Source organism: Brienomyrus brachyistius, chromosome 8 (genome assembly GCF_023856365.1).
Source record: "Brienomyrus brachyistius isolate T26 chromosome 8, BBRACH_0.4, whole genome shotgun sequence".
Lineage (NCBI taxonomy): Eukaryota > Metazoa > Chordata > Actinopteri > Osteoglossiformes > Mormyridae > Brienomyrus > Brienomyrus brachyistius.
The window spans coordinates 1,390,811-1,406,470 of record NC_064540.1 but is presented as its reverse complement, the minus strand read 5'-3'; the positions used below and the strand labels follow the sequence as shown (position 1 = coordinate 1,406,470).

The following is a 15,660-nucleotide window of genomic DNA, read 5'->3' as shown; positions in this document are numbered from 1 at the left end:
TTACTGATTACAGCGGTATTCCATTATTTTATATATCTACTTTCATACATTTACCTAGTTTTTGGAATTCATAGAAAGCTATTCTTTATTTTTAGCAACAAATGAACTCTGTTGTAAAAGTAATGGAGGCTGGAATTATCCAGGACCTAAAAATAAAAATAATTATAGTTAACGTGCTACTTACCAAATGAATTAGCACTTGATTATTGAATACAGTTGAACAGTTGTCAGGCTTGACAGGATGTGGATTCCGTTAGGCACTGCGGAACACATGCACACGTACGATGGCCAGTGAAAGATGGGAAGTAAAGCAGTTGGCTACAGTGACTGTTTCTTCAATCGGTCAAACAGCAGGAACATGCTGTGCTTGTGAATAAGACCTGCTGTGAATGGTTGTATTTTCCAACGATCTGTCTGTCAAAATGCATCTGTGCTTTCTGTCTTCTGTCTTTGGTTTTATTTTAGTCTCATATGTGATGCACTTTGAGCTGCATTCCATATATATGAAAACTGCCATATAAATAACGATTATTATTATTGTCACTGGTATTTTGATGCCTAGATTCTTGGTTTAATTTTTTAAATACCAAATTGTAAACTTGTGTATCCGGACTGCACTGCACATGGACAGTAAACCAGTCTTTTAAAACATATATTTCACACACATTTACACAGGCACAAAATGGCAAACATCTTTATAAACCTATTTAATGTTATATCAAAATACAAACTTCAGACCTATATTTTCTGCTATTTAAAATAAGCTGCAAATATATCAGCTGATTTATTTGAATTAGTGCAAAATTTGATTATTAGCAGTCCCTCTTCATTAAGCATATGGTAACGATTAGGAAAAAAAAGTGATTAGCCAAACGTGTTTCATGGTCATATAACTAACTGTTGTGTAATTGCACATTATATTAAAATAGTCACTTTAATGTAGCATTGTCTGCATCCAAACACATTTATACAATTGCTATGCAATAAGAACATACATTTATAGCAAAACGCAACTTTAAATGTGCAAAATATTCAGGAAAGGTAAAACTCAATAGGCCAATTGCAAACGGCAACGTGATAGCAGTCCATTATTAAACGTGATAGCAGTACATTATTAAACTTGACAGCAGTCCATTATTAAAGTACCGCGTTTTTACGCCTGTCTTTCCTGCATCTCTGCTTGCGGCCCGACCCTGTCAGCCTGGTCAAATATAACGATCCAAACACAAAGTACAAAACAGTTAAAAACAATCATCTCCATCCTGCAAAAACACTACTATGCACTTCATCTTTCAGTCATAAAGTTATTCCCTTGTAACGCTGTAATACTATTTAAATTGTCTAACTCACGGGCCCATTAAAAACGGGCCCTTTTTTATTAAAACGCGTCAACTGATTTTTAGACGTAAGATATCTTGGAAAACGTGACTAAGGAAAACACAAATAAACAAATCGTTTGGAATGGTTTTAGGAATCCGGCTTGGAAAAAAAAGACCAGGCCTAATTAATATGAAGAAAATCGTATTAAAGATGCGTATTTATGCTGTTTTATATCTTATAATCACAAGCAAAAGATATCAATATTTCACAACTTAAGTTCAGAGTAAATAAATTAGCTCAGAATGCCGGGTTCAGCTTTTCCATTCTGAATCCTCTCCCCATTTACTTGCAAACATTCGCGGTTTCGGTTATTTGCGAGTTCAGTGGAATATTTCGGGAGATCGCAGAAACTGGCAGACGACGCTTAAGCCAAAGATATATAGGCCCAAACAATATTTAAAATAAATTGGATCACATTAGATAATACAATATACAGAAATTTGTAGTATTTAGTAATTACTGGTGCAAGTGGTATTATATCTTTTATATGAAGTTATTTTTATATATAAAAAAAGAGGTTGTGGGACCTACGTATCTTTGCCTGGAAATGCCGGACATCTCAGTCTCGGTCACCAGCCCCTCCTCACTCGTTAATTGTCTCTGTGACCATGGAATAGGGGGGGGGGTTTCTTGCAGAAACGTTTAAACTTTTCACTGCTGTTCATTTTGCATTTTTAATAATGGGTCGAAGTATTATTCGCTAATTTTCACATTGGCCCCTTACTCTTGCGAATGTGAAGGGGTGTCTGTACTTGCCTTTGTAGTCGCGGCTGTATAAATAACATTTTCATCAGGGTAAATACTTATGTCTCATAAAAAAAGTTGTCCATTACCGTATTGTATCGTTTTCTTCCCCATAAATCGCATTAAATGTTTTCACTGGAATTTAAAACATACTAAATATGCCTAAGTGTGCTTCTACTATTAGAAAAATAACAGAGCTGTTACAAGACAACGGACATCTACGTCCAGGTCTTAGTCATTTCCCCCTAGAAATAAGACCATTAAAATGGGCTTTTTCCGGATAGGGATGCCCTCCGGGCGCAGGTATTCAGCACCTCGGGTTCCCCATGCGGCAGTAACACACGGTCTTAAAGAGGCGGCACTGGCAAAACGCGCAGTATTCACAGCACACGGAGTTGGGCCTCTTGCAGCTTCCCCACGAAGGGACGCAGTTGCCTGGAGGCGGCGGTCGGTTGTTTTTGGTGCTGAAGTTGTTCTGTAGAAGATGCAAGGAAGGTAAACTTTAGAAATGTAATCGATTTGCAGTAATAATAGTCATCATCATCTTAAGTTACACGTAGCCCGTAATTTGTACCATAATTAGTTCTCGAAGGCAGTTCAGTTATATTACACAAAGCAAACTATTACGGGGAACATTCTCGCGGTTTACCTGCTGTGGATTTTTTCCTGTATGTATAGTAATTCATTCTGTATGTATAAATATTTAATATATACTTTAAAGTTTAATATCTGTATCATGTATAATTGTCGATTGTAATAAAAAAAAATGTCTTTGAACGAATTAGCTTTTTTTAGGACTTAAAATGAACTGGTCAAAGTAAATCAACCGACATATTTTAATCGAGACTGCTTTATTAAATAACGTAAATGTATTTTATATCGTTTTGCACGTTTTTACATTAAAATATAGTTTTTCCTTAATACATTTCTTTACGAAGACAAGTTTAAATTTGTTACATTTGTTTCAGTGTATTCTAACCAGATCGATTAGAGTATAAACAGTAAATAAAAATCAACCGTGATTTGTTGTTATTATTATGGTTTAATATTGTTGAAACGATGGGATCGAAACTATGACAATTCAGAAATAATGAAACATGGTACTTGTAGTTTTAAAACATTTGTTGATTAGTAATGTTTTGACTACACATCGTTCTGTTGTCAACTGTGTATCTGGTTTTCGGATAATTTAAAATATAAAACATTTATTCAGAATAAAGATTCAGTATCAAACCTTTTTCTGTTTCTTATCAGGCTTCTTCATTGTTTTTGGTATCTCTGAAAACAAAGAATGTTGGTAAGTAAAGACAAAAGAGACATGTATAAAACTATATTTTGCATCACTGATTGTCCATTTTACATATTTAAGTATCATTGATGCTGTTAGGAAATGCATTTGTGACCTAGACTTACATTATGCTAACATTTATAGATATCTACCTAGACGTGTTAAAGTGCAGCACGCTGATATGTAATTCTTCAAATTCATTCTCTCTTATTCTGAGTCTCTAAGAAGGTAACTTGCAGGTAAAATTCATCCGCAGGTTTAAAAATGCCGGCATATTTGCTGTTGCATCATTCTCACATGCTGTGTTGCTGCGCTGGTTCTACACCAGAAGATTATCAAGTGAGACATTTCCGTAACGCTGTACGTGTTAAGTACATGTTCATAATGCATTCATTAAGTATTCATAAAACATTCATAAACATCATGTATGTATACCTTAACATGCTAACATCCCTTATCAGCTGTAATATACATTAATAACAAACATTATGTAATAATAACAAACATTATAATTGTATAATCATGTAATGTTTGTTATTAATGTGTATAAAAGCTGTTAAGGGATGCTAGGATGTTATGGTGTACTTGCATGCTGCTTATGAATGTTCTATGAATGCATTATGAAGGTGCACTGAATGTTCTATGAATGCATTATGAAGATGCACTGAATGTTCTATGAATGCATTATGAAGGTGCACTGAATGTTCTATGAATGCATTATGAAGATGCACTGAATGTTCTATGAATGCATTATGAAGATGCACTGAATGTTCTATGAATGCATTATGAAGATGCACTGAATGTTCTATGAATGCATTATGAAGGTACACTGAATGTTGTATGAATGCATTATGAAGGTACACTGAATGTTGTATGAATGCATTATGAAGGTACACTGAATGTTGTATGAATGCATTATGAAGGTGCACTGAATGTTCTATGAATGCATTATGAAGGTACACTGAATGTTGTATGAATGCATTATGAAGGTACACTGAATGTTGTATGAATGCATTATGAAGGTACACTGAATGTTCTATGAATGCATTATGAAGGTGCACTGAATGTTGTATGAATGCATTACGAAGGTGCACTTCATGTAAAGCGTTACTGAAATTCCAAGCGTTGGTGAATTGCCCCCCAGTCCTTTCGACCACCCATCTCCTCCTTTGTTTTAATATGTGCCAGAATTACATTTATGAACTTCTATTTAAGTATAACAGTTAACAATAATCTTTGAGTCTTGTCAAGTAAAGATTATCACTTATGAATAATCCTGTTTATCATGTTTAATATTACATATTTAGTTTTCTTTTCAGGTTTGTTCCTCGTGAATAATTTGGCTAGAGTTGCAATCTGCCTGCACGTTTTGGAAAGCGTGAAGCATATAGCATTTGAAAGCAACATGGTGTGATAATGGTCTACAGTGTAAACTCTACACCAAACAACGGAGAGATGAGACGCCCGGTTTTGGGCAGCATGCGACTGGATGTTTTGTTAGCGTTTTGCAATCTGACGGGCAAACAGGGAGGCGACATACATGTCTGAAAAGTCCGACTGACCTTCGATTAGGATGGAGGGAGTATCAGAATGCGTTTGCTCTTGTAGATGGGCTGAGCAGGAGCCATTGCTGGCAGGCTTTTCTTCGAGGATCATGTGTGCGTAGACCATGAGGAAACTGACAGAGGCGAGAATCAGAGACAACAGCAAACACTTGGCACTCATATCAGAATCCGCTCTTCGGGCTGCTGGAATCTGCAAACACGAATAACACCAGTTGACAAAATCCTACTTCAGCTCTGCTGAATGGTTTTTTTGTATTTTTAATAAGTTAATTTTCAAAGACGGACAGGAGACTCTTCAGCACACTTGCGTCATTCTTCATTCTTTTGTATCGCGCCGATTATTATATTAACAATATGAGTAAGTCATTTCTTATTAAAGGAAGATATCGAATTCAGAGTAAATAGCAGAATTGATATGGTGTTTAAATTATTATGTTTTAATGTAAACATTCTAAACATTATAAGAAAATAAATGAAGAAATGATTTATCAAGCTATTACACAATTTGAACTAATCTCAAAAAAATAAGCACTACTATATAGGTCTTGTGATATCAAGTGTCAGATGGAGCTGAAACCTTTGAGAACTGTTTCCTTACACAGAGATGGCAGAAATTCTACCGTTTAAGACCAGGTCTGACTGGAGCCATGATATATGAGCTCCTAAAATACCCAGTAAGAAGGTCTACAGAAGCTCAGGTAGATTGCAGTCATTGCAGTTGCACAAGAGCCCTTCTTCTCTGCTATTTGAAGTTTAGATATTACAAGTTTAGATATTACAGTACATTCAGTTTATATGTACATTCAGATTTCATTTCGTGTCCAACCAGAAGCTGTAAGAACGTCTTACAAATGACATGAAGCCAACTACTAAAATACTAAACTGTTCTTACAGTTTATAGGGAAAGCACAATGACATACTAAATCATTTCAATTTCGATTGTGGTTAAATCACTCTTTTGATTCCAGCACTGGAAAATGCAACAGTATTGGTTGGCCAATTTATGTATTCAACCTGAGCCAGTCATAAAAAGCATCAATTACAGCTTTAATGTCATTATAATTACACAAGCTACTGAGAATTATTGGTCTGGTTGTTTCAGAAAAATTCTCGATTTTTGACAATCAGTATTTTTTTTCCCAGTATCAAGAAGATTATGCTTAATAAAGCCTGATAATGTAACTTTTCATGCACATTAATTTTTCAATTTATGCCAATGCTTTCTAGATTAGATTTAAGTATTTTGTTATTAAACAAAATTTTTGTTTTTCATTTTTGTTGGGGAAAAACACAAAACATTTTTAATTAGACAAGGTCAGATTCAGGCCATTATTTCTATATATTTATAAAAACCAAAAACACATACATCCAGCTTCATTTGCAGTTAACTCTTTCAAGCAACGTTTTTTGCAACTGCCTCTGTTCGTTTGTCGCCATGACTACTACGTAACGGCACCATTTGCTCCCTAACAACTTGCTGTTGCTCTTGCAACCTAAAACTAACAGAGTATAGTGAGGACAGTGAGATTTGACTGGAATACTTATACTGCAAATGCAGTTACACTACATAAAGACGCCTGTCATAAAATTTATCACTGGATCCGTAAAGCTAAAGATTCGGGAGTAAGAACATACACACTGTCTAATCTTTTAGAGTTTATTATTCAACATATATAATATTATATATTATATAATATACAAAGTAACATGGTATAAATAATGAACAGGCTAGGAATTATGCAGATTGAGTTTTCATTTTATAACAAAAAAGGAGATTAAATCCAGACAAATTACTGGAGCATTCGAAAGCCAAGGCCTACACAAATATTTGTCGCAGTAATCATTGTGCCGTAATAGTTCAGAAATACTCTCTGTTGTTACCATTATTATTTGTGCATGTTATACCAGTTCATAATAGTTTTGAATAGTTTTTCTATGATCAAAGGTTTGCAAGTATCCAGACAAATTACTGGAGCATTCGAAAGCCAAGGCCTACACAAATATTTGTCACAGTAATCATTGTGCCGTAATAATTCAGAAATACTCTCTGTTGTTACCATTATTATTTGTGCATGTTATACCAGTTCATAATAGTTTTGAATAGTTTTTCTATGATCAAAGGTTTGCAAGTATCCAATGCTGTGTATTGAGTGGCTTTGTGAAATCACCAATGGTAATGTATTAAAGTATGGCGCAGAAAGTCCTGAAATATTCTCGAAATGCAACTTACTGAAACTTTATCACCAAAAATCATGCACAGTATAGATACATATTATCAGCTGCGGAAGAACAACTATTCGTCGCATGAAATGAAATGTCATATTGCAGCTGATTTGTTTTAGGAAATTTTTAGAAAGATAAAAATATTTTTGATGGCTTTCTAATTGTTTGAAATGAAATTATATCCAAACAAGCAGGAAAGCCAAATTATTATATAAATATAAAAAAAAAACATATATGTGAATGTTAATATCACCTTAAATTTAATAAGAATATTATAATTACTCAAAAACACAATATTAGTCTGCCACAAGTGTTTATTTACTTTAAAATGAAATATTTAATTTCAGAAATGTATGATATAACATGGCAAACATGTCATTCTTTAAGAATGCTCTCTATTAGCACGCCATATAGAATTGCAGGAAATGTCATAATATTTGTCATTCTTAATGGTAAATATAGGCCCGTGCATCCTAGTTCAGAGCTCTATAGTGCTGTTGTGAATCATACTGAATATTTCCAGTCAGTTTTCCGACTAATGCTTAGCCGGAGAGCCCAGCTTAGATTTTCGTCTTCGGTGTATCTCCTCTGAAAGCTAAAACAGAAGCATGCACTGAGAGGCTTTTCGAAAAACCCAAGCTTACCACGAGGAATTAAAAAAAAAAAACAATACAAATCGCCCCATGCGTTTACGCTCGGTAGCAGACACAAAAAAATTATCCAGGAATCATTAATACCTTCAAACGTTCCTTCTCCAGGTCCTTGCTTCGGAAAAATCTGCAAGTACTTTCCCCCTAGCTTCCTCCTCTCTTTCCTTTTGGTTTTGAGTCCTTTCACATCCGTTAATGAAGGGAAATATCATGAAAGTCGTGCAGTGGTGGAATTTAGGACAACAGTGAAATGGCATATTGAGACAGGGGCGGATCCACGCTTTTTGTTTTTTAAAAAAAGGAGGGAAAAATACAAGAGGGTACAGAAGGTCAAAGTTTTTAAAGGGGAGGGCAATTATCAGATTGGGAATTATTTTTACCTCCACAACAAAAAAAAATAGATGCTGGCTCAGATTCCACCAATGAGTCGGCCCATCTTGACATCGCCCAGCCTGTAATGCATCTTGTTCCTCGATTCCACAGCTGAGACTTAGGGGTCTTGCTCTTTTCTAATGCCTGCAGGTCTTTACCAGCCCAAATAATTTATCCTCCCAGCTAACTGACATCGTCGTATCTCTGCTTCTTTGGCTTGTTGCACAGACGCTAGAGGTGTACAGTAGGCAGTGTGACTCACCTTTGTTTCGGTGAAGTCTCTCTCTCTCTCTCTCTCTCTCTCTCTCTTTCTCTCTCTCTGTCATACACGCACGCAGACACACACACACACACACACACTTCTTGGGATATGGTTTCCATTACTACTGGGCAACATTTTAGAGCACATTCCTGATCTCTCTTTCACGTTATCGAGCAGGGAGCATACACTGGTGCTTTAGGGGTGACCAGGTTTTTGAGCTGCTGGTTCAGTGTATCTTGCAGACATCGGTCCATGTTTATAATCTAAAAAGATTCTACAAGTCGGATTTTGCATTTTGACTTGACGAGTGTACATCTTGCACAGAATACCAAAACAAGTAAATCTAGCCTAGGGTGTAATATTATGTATGTGGCATATATTATAGCTTTGACACAACTGCAGATCACACACATTCAAACAAGTGTTGGAACATAAAGTCCGTTGAAATTGTATATATTGCATATTTTTGTATTTATATATTATATATATTTTTTCTACCATTCAGCAACACAACCCTTTTTTTTAAAGATGTATTTTTATGTTATTGAAGGTTAGTATTAAATCCATGATTTTTTTTAACTTAGGCTTACTAACATTTCGAAATTATTGATTTATGCAGCTATTTATGTAGATATGCGGTGCATAGACAACAAATGAGAGGAAAAAATGGGACTCTGCTCATAGACTTAACACTCTGTTCTTTTTTTTTTCATTTTGTTTGATATATGTTCTCCATTATCACGTGCAGTGCCACCGGACCACAGCATAAGGTCCTCATTTTTGGACTTAATGGACAGCATTCAAGGCTGCTTGACCGACACCTGACGGCGTCATCTGAAGCCTGTTCCGGAATATCTGTCAGAAATGTATTTGTTTCTCATTGTGGCACATGCTAGTATTATACAATGATTGTAATACAATTCCATCACCATATTGCACATTTACATATTTAATACCATTTATTTTAGCTGATGGTAGCATTCGTTTGATTTTTGGTGATGCAATTAAATTAGCCTTTTGGCTGCAATATAAGAATCTTTGTTATGGGGACAGCTACAAATTATTTACTTTTAGGTGGGTTTTAGGTACTGTAACTATGTGATACAAATGAATTCTGTTACTTTGTAGCATATTTACATATGAGACAATGACCTATGAATACATGTTATTTCAATTGTTTGATAATCAAAAGGAATATGACATATATTCTATATAATGTTAAATGTATTATATATTACTTGATTGATGACAGCTGTATGTCCATTCATATCTCGAATTTCAGTGGAATAACAGTTCTCCCATGAAAGTGAAAAAAGGTGATGTCAGCTAACAGTGGTGTGATATACCAGGGCTGCTAGTGATTATATGGAGAGGTGCTAAGTACACCGAACAGCGATACCCTTCCGGTCAGGAAACAGGCACCATTAGTGGTGATCAAAAGCCATCAAACGTCAAAGCAGACATTTTAGGCTTAGGCAAGAAAGTGCATTATGCCAAGGAACCAATGCCTCGGACCTCAGGCATGCTACACCTTACGTGCCAGGGTCACCGTCAGCGAATCAGAAGCAGTTTGATGCGAAACTGAAAGGGTTACGGGAAATAGGAATAGGGAAACATACTAGCTGAAAATGAAACTACATGAAAAATTGCTGTAGCCCTCAGTCTGACTTATACGTGATTAAAATCACCATCATCCTATACAAACGTTATTTATAAATCATAAAAATTTTTGTTTGCATTTTTCTATTGTGATGCTGCAACATTCCACAAGAACCTGACATTTAGCTAACAAACAATACTAGCATATTTTCCCTAGAGGGCGCCACTGAAAACACATTCAAACGTGCCTGTAATGCCTTTCCCAAAAGTTAACGCAAAATAATAACATAATAAAAGGTCTTCATTGGATACAAATAACCGTAATTCTCACAGCTGTAAGGCACATTAACATTAATACATAAACGGGTACTGAACTGTATGTGGTTTCGGAAACAAATTTGAAACAAATATATTTTTCTTATCATTCACTACTACCTATTTCATGCATACATTACCTGATCATTATTATCATATTATCAGAGAATCCATATTGCATTGTCAGCTGAAACTAAGAGGCTTCACACGGTAATTTAAATTAAACAAGATACTGTAAAATACCACAAACTATGTATTTTGTATATTTACCAAATTTCCTGTTCAAGCAAAAGGCTTGTCCATATATTTATATGTGGGATGAAATTCAGGGTTAGAAAAGAAAACAAATATAAACAAACATATTGAGAATTTATTATAGAGTTTAAGTAGCTTATTGTCCTCTGCATTTACTGCATAGCTATCAATATATACTTAAATAGCTGATATTAAGATTAGAAAATTATGCCTCATTTAATGACAGTACACAATATATATGTCCCATATTTAAATTATCTTTATTGTAAATTTCTATATATGTTTAGGTCTAAAAAGCTACTAAACAAAGTTAATAAAAAAATAAAATAAAAACATGTAAAGCCCCAACCACTTTCAGTAGGTAAAAAACAACTTTTTTCCTCAACATATAGGTGAAAAAAATTCAAACATACTTTTAAAAACAACCTAAGATTTGATTGGAACTGAAAAGCTGTATCGCAAAGTACACTGCTTTTTCCAAGGAGTTTTACTCAAATTAAAAATACATATTCAAAATATTTTATCAAAACTGAGTTGAATTCTGACAAATTATCTTAGTTCAGCTGTGCTTGGTTTGGAAACAACAGTTTGAAAATGACAGTAACTAGGAAATTCACGTTAAAACCAAGGCAAAAGGACATGTAATTACTTTGATAGTAACTTTCTAATTACATTACTTATAGTAATGTTGGAATAGAAGGTTAATGGAAAATCATATTTATAAATAATGTAATCATTATAAACTGACAGTTCTTTCGGTTTACAAATTGTATCAGTTCCAAAATAACAAAAAGGATCTTATTTTGAAATGTGTGTATTTATACATTTAAAGCATTTTGTTCCCTACATTCCATTTTTGGATTTTAACGATTGAAATCAAATGATTTGCAAAATCAGTGTTTCTGCCAGGAAAAAAAGGATTTGTAATTCTTTTTTTTTCTTGGTTTCCCTCACAAAATAAATTGTTCTGAAATTTGTGGAGCACCCAGTAGAGACACATTTTCTGTTTCAAGTAACATAAAAAAAAGTTGCTTTTCTGCTATTGCTCAACTTCAGATTTCTTAAAAGGATCAGAAGACCAAGAGACTAAACTTCTTTCACCTTACTGAAAGTGACCTTTCTTTAGCATATGGTAAAGATTTGCTATGAGATCTGCAATTACAAAAGGGAGGGAAATCAGCGCGGACAAAAGATTACCCTTTTATTGCCAGGATTTCTTTGCACACATTGAACGATGACAGGGGAAGCCACAAAAAGAGAAGAGAAAAATAATTGCCAGTTCAATTAACGGCTGCCTTATCCGTAAAACCATCAGAGACCAAAGGTCTGTTTACCTCTCTCCCATTATAAATGGCTGTGATGATTACAAGTGACATTTACGGGCACATTTTTTATTATTTTTTTTTAATCAAAGTCGTCTTCCAGGCCTTGGCATGCAACGTGAGCACAGGCAAAAATAAGGAATTTAGCTACTTCTGAAAGATTATCCCAAAAATATGTTGCAAAGAATAAAAAGAGGGAAGTAAAACTCATCAACTCTGTAATTTTTTTAAACAAATTTTAAGGTGTTTTAAATAAAAGATATTTTTACATTGTATGGTCTGCTTCTCTGTATTTTTTCTAGATTTCTTGATAAAATTGATTTCATTCTTTAGGCTGAGCTCTTCAGCACATTCCCGTGAATTTATGCTTTTGGTGAAACGTATTTATTGTGCATTTAGCAGCGTGATGATGTGATGTGCAGTTTTCAGATGGTTTAGACAGTTTTGTTTAGTATTTTACAGTTTTTCTATTGCTTTGGCACATTTTGTGAAACATACTTAACATTCTCAAGACTATAACAGCATTCCTCAAAACAGTCACTGCATATAGCACAACACTGCCGTTTAGCTGCAAAAGCCTGAATCTTACCCAAAATAATTATAGTTTTTCTCTATTGCTTTGGTACATTTCTCAAATGACAATTAACATTTGCAAAACAAGAAATGTGATCCCCACACCGTAATGTCACTTCTGCACAGCAGAATTTAATTTCTTATTGCTTCACAGAAATTTTCAAATATTATAGTAACTGCAAATGAATTTGTACAACTGTTATTATTTGACACAATTTTCAGTTGCTTTCAGTTGGTCAAAATAGATTATTTTTCCCATTATAATAACTTTACACATAAAATTATATATGTATGCAATCATCGTGCTAGCTACCACATGCAATATAGTTAATCAAACTTTCAAAATGATTTTAAAATAAATTTCATAAATTGCAGTGATACGCCGTTGTTGTGTTTTTTTGTTCCCGGAGTACATGATTTTGTTCTCGTTTTGTAGTTCTTATATCACCATTTTGCTGTTTTGTGATATACAGTGCTGTGTGACATTTTTTGCTATTGTACTGTGTCCTGAGATCTGAAGAAGTTACATGTACGTGCGAGTGCTTTCTCTTGCCAGTGAACTTTACCTACTATAATGTAGAGCCTTGCAGTGTTGAAACTGGTGTCTTTGACATGAACAGGTATCTGTTTGCTTAAGAAAAATGATCAGTCAGCAACAATGAGAAAGTTGTAACTGACTGCCATTCAGCATTGTGGAGCTCCGGAGCTTACTTACACTGACACACGGACAGTATGTCGATGCATTTTGACTCTCATGATTAAAATGATACAGATTGTTCTTTTCGTTTTGGTGGCACTGACTAATTCGATGGGGGATTTTATGAAACCTATTTTATATTCTGACGATTCTCTCTGGAGCTTTTGCTTCTCAAATCAGTTCATGCATACAGCAAAGCACTAAGGCTGAGCTGCAAAAGTCTCTAAATTACCCAAAACAATTAACTCATGTCATGCAACAGTAGATTTCGATGCCCCAGTAAAGTGCTGGACCCTCCAACATCCCCAGTCCCTATTAATATTACAATACTAAAAGGTAATTAATGATGTAAATCAAAACATATTACATCAATAGATGAGGGCACATTAGGGGCTTATAAAATGAACTTCCTCAAATTAATTATTTCATATATCTCTGAAAACAGTTATGAAATCGATAAACTCGTTATTGTGGATTTTAAATCAGTTTATATTTTCCTAATTAGCAAGAATGAAAAGTGTCTTATGCCTGCATTCACATAAAATGTTCTGCTAACATACTTGAAGTAGTATTATGTTCTTTCAGGCCTGATATCAGAGGCTTTGAAAACTACATATTAAGATGGCAGTTAAAGAAAAAAACTACAGCCCCCCTGAGGAGAGCAGACTTAGCATCTTAGCAGCTGTTAGCCATTACAATCTAAGGACGGTCACCTCAATTTTCTTAGAAAATTGTTTCCTCAGCAGAGGCATGCAGTTGAGGGGTGGGACTGAGGAAAGAAAGAAAATTAATAGAAAACGGGTGTTTTGTCTTCATTTTATTGTGTTTATATTATTATAATAAAAGTCGTATTGCATTTTGGATTTTTGGAAGTCAACAATGCACCATACATTTTGATTGGTTATTGAATGATGACAACTAAAACTGTAAGTCATAAATGATTTATAAAATTGTATTAATTATTGACATATAACTTTTTTCCCCACACAAACCATCCATCCATCCATTTTCCAAACCGCTTATCCTACTGGGTTGCGGGGGGTCTGTAGCCTATCCAAGCAATGGGCATGAGGCAGGGAACAACCCAGGATGGGGGGCCAGCCCATCGCAGGGCACACTCACACACCATTCACTCACACATGAACACCTACGGGCAATTTAGCAACTCCAATCAGCCTCAGCGTGTCTTTGGACTGGGGGGGGGGGAAACCGGAGTACCCGGAGGAAACCCCACGACGACATGGGGAGAACATGCAAACTCCACACACACCTTTTAAACGAATTAATACTGATATTTTTTGCCATGTCTTTCTCTGTTTTAAAATAAATTTTGAATTTTGCAGACATGGCTATGCTATGGTCTATGTCATACATTATGGGGAGGAACTGTAATCATGGATTATTTAAAATATTGCAGAAATTCTCGCTTTGAGTCTAGGTGGAAACAATGATGGTTTCAGAAGATATTCCTCATTAAACTCACCACAGACTCTGATACACAGTTAGAACCATTGTCACTCAAGATATATCATAATATTCCACTGTTGTTCAAAATGATCAAACAGAATCCAGTTCGGCGTTTCAGTGTACAGGACTGTAGCCACACATTTCTATGTCTGGGGATTTCAGTGCTGCCTTCATTGTATTTGTCTGGAGTTTGAATGTTCTCACTGTAGTGTCCAAATACAATAATTTGGGCTAATTTGTACCTCTAAATTGCCAGTAGTATGTGTGTGAGTGTGTGTGTGTCTGTGTGTCTGTGTGTCTGTGTGTGTGTGTGTGAACCCTTCATTACCCTGGCGTCTCACGCAGATCTTACTTCTGCCTTGTCTCATACGCTGCCTGGGACAGAGTCCAGGTTCTCCAGCAAGTTTCTCCACGATAATTGGTTGGAATGTAGATTATTTGGAAAATCTTCACACACATTGGCCGTGAAGACAGAACCTATAGGACTGCAAAGATGACCAACCCACAGATGTTGAATATAAAGGACTGGAAGGAGTTTCGAGTAGGCTGTGCATCTCAGAATTTTGAATCTGGCTGCAATTTCCAGCAGATTAATGGCAGTCAAAGGGGTTGAGGGGTAGGAATTTTACGGTGAAATAATAAAGCAATATTCAGACAGAACAGGCTTAGAGTTCAGACAGAGGCGCCTGATGAATATCTCCTCTGTATACACCATATGGGTCCATGACATGGGAATCATTAAAAAAATGGTAAAACATCTTACTACAAAATGTAGCAGTTTCCCTCTTATGTGGTCTTGGACCTGAAATCCGTAAATATTCAAGAACAAAAAGCACAAAATAGTTTTGTTCATTTACCTTCTTAACATAATATATCCAACCGACCTTGTAACATATGCTGAAAGAAGCATTATGTTCTTGGTAAAACAGAATATCACCTATGTGTCTG

General features: G+C 35.2%; 1 protein-coding gene across 1 annotated transcript; it reads right to left on the bottom strand.

Moving 5' to 3' along the window:
* Positions 1-692: 692 nt before the first annotated feature.
* Positions 693-8,188, bottom strand: asip1 (agouti signaling protein 1). The gene is made up of 4 exons (XM_049022946.1): positions 7,938-8,188; positions 4,975-5,167; positions 3,359-3,402; positions 693-2,599 (listed from the first exon to the last, which is right to left on the bottom strand). The coding sequence occupies exons 2-4, from the start codon at positions 5,135-5,137 to the stop codon at positions 2,432-2,434; spliced, it is 375 nt and encodes a 124-aa protein (XP_048878903.1). The 5' UTR covers positions 5,138-5,167; positions 7,938-8,188; the 3' UTR covers positions 693-2,431.
* Between the last annotated feature and the right edge of the window lie 7,472 nt (positions 8,189-15,660).

Coding starts and splice junctions, on each gene's coding strand:
- asip1 (XM_049022946.1), bottom strand. CDS start 5,137: ATGAGTGCCAAGTGTTTGCTGTTGTCTCTGATTCTCGCCTCTGTCAGT. Junction 3,403..4,974: donor TCCCTCCATCCTAATCGAAG/GTCAGTCGGACT, acceptor CTTTGTTTTCAG/AGATACCAAAAACAATGAAG. Junction 2,600..3,358: donor CTGATAAGAAACAGAAAAAG/GTTTGATACTGA, acceptor CATCTTCTACAG/AACAACTTCAGCACCAAAAA.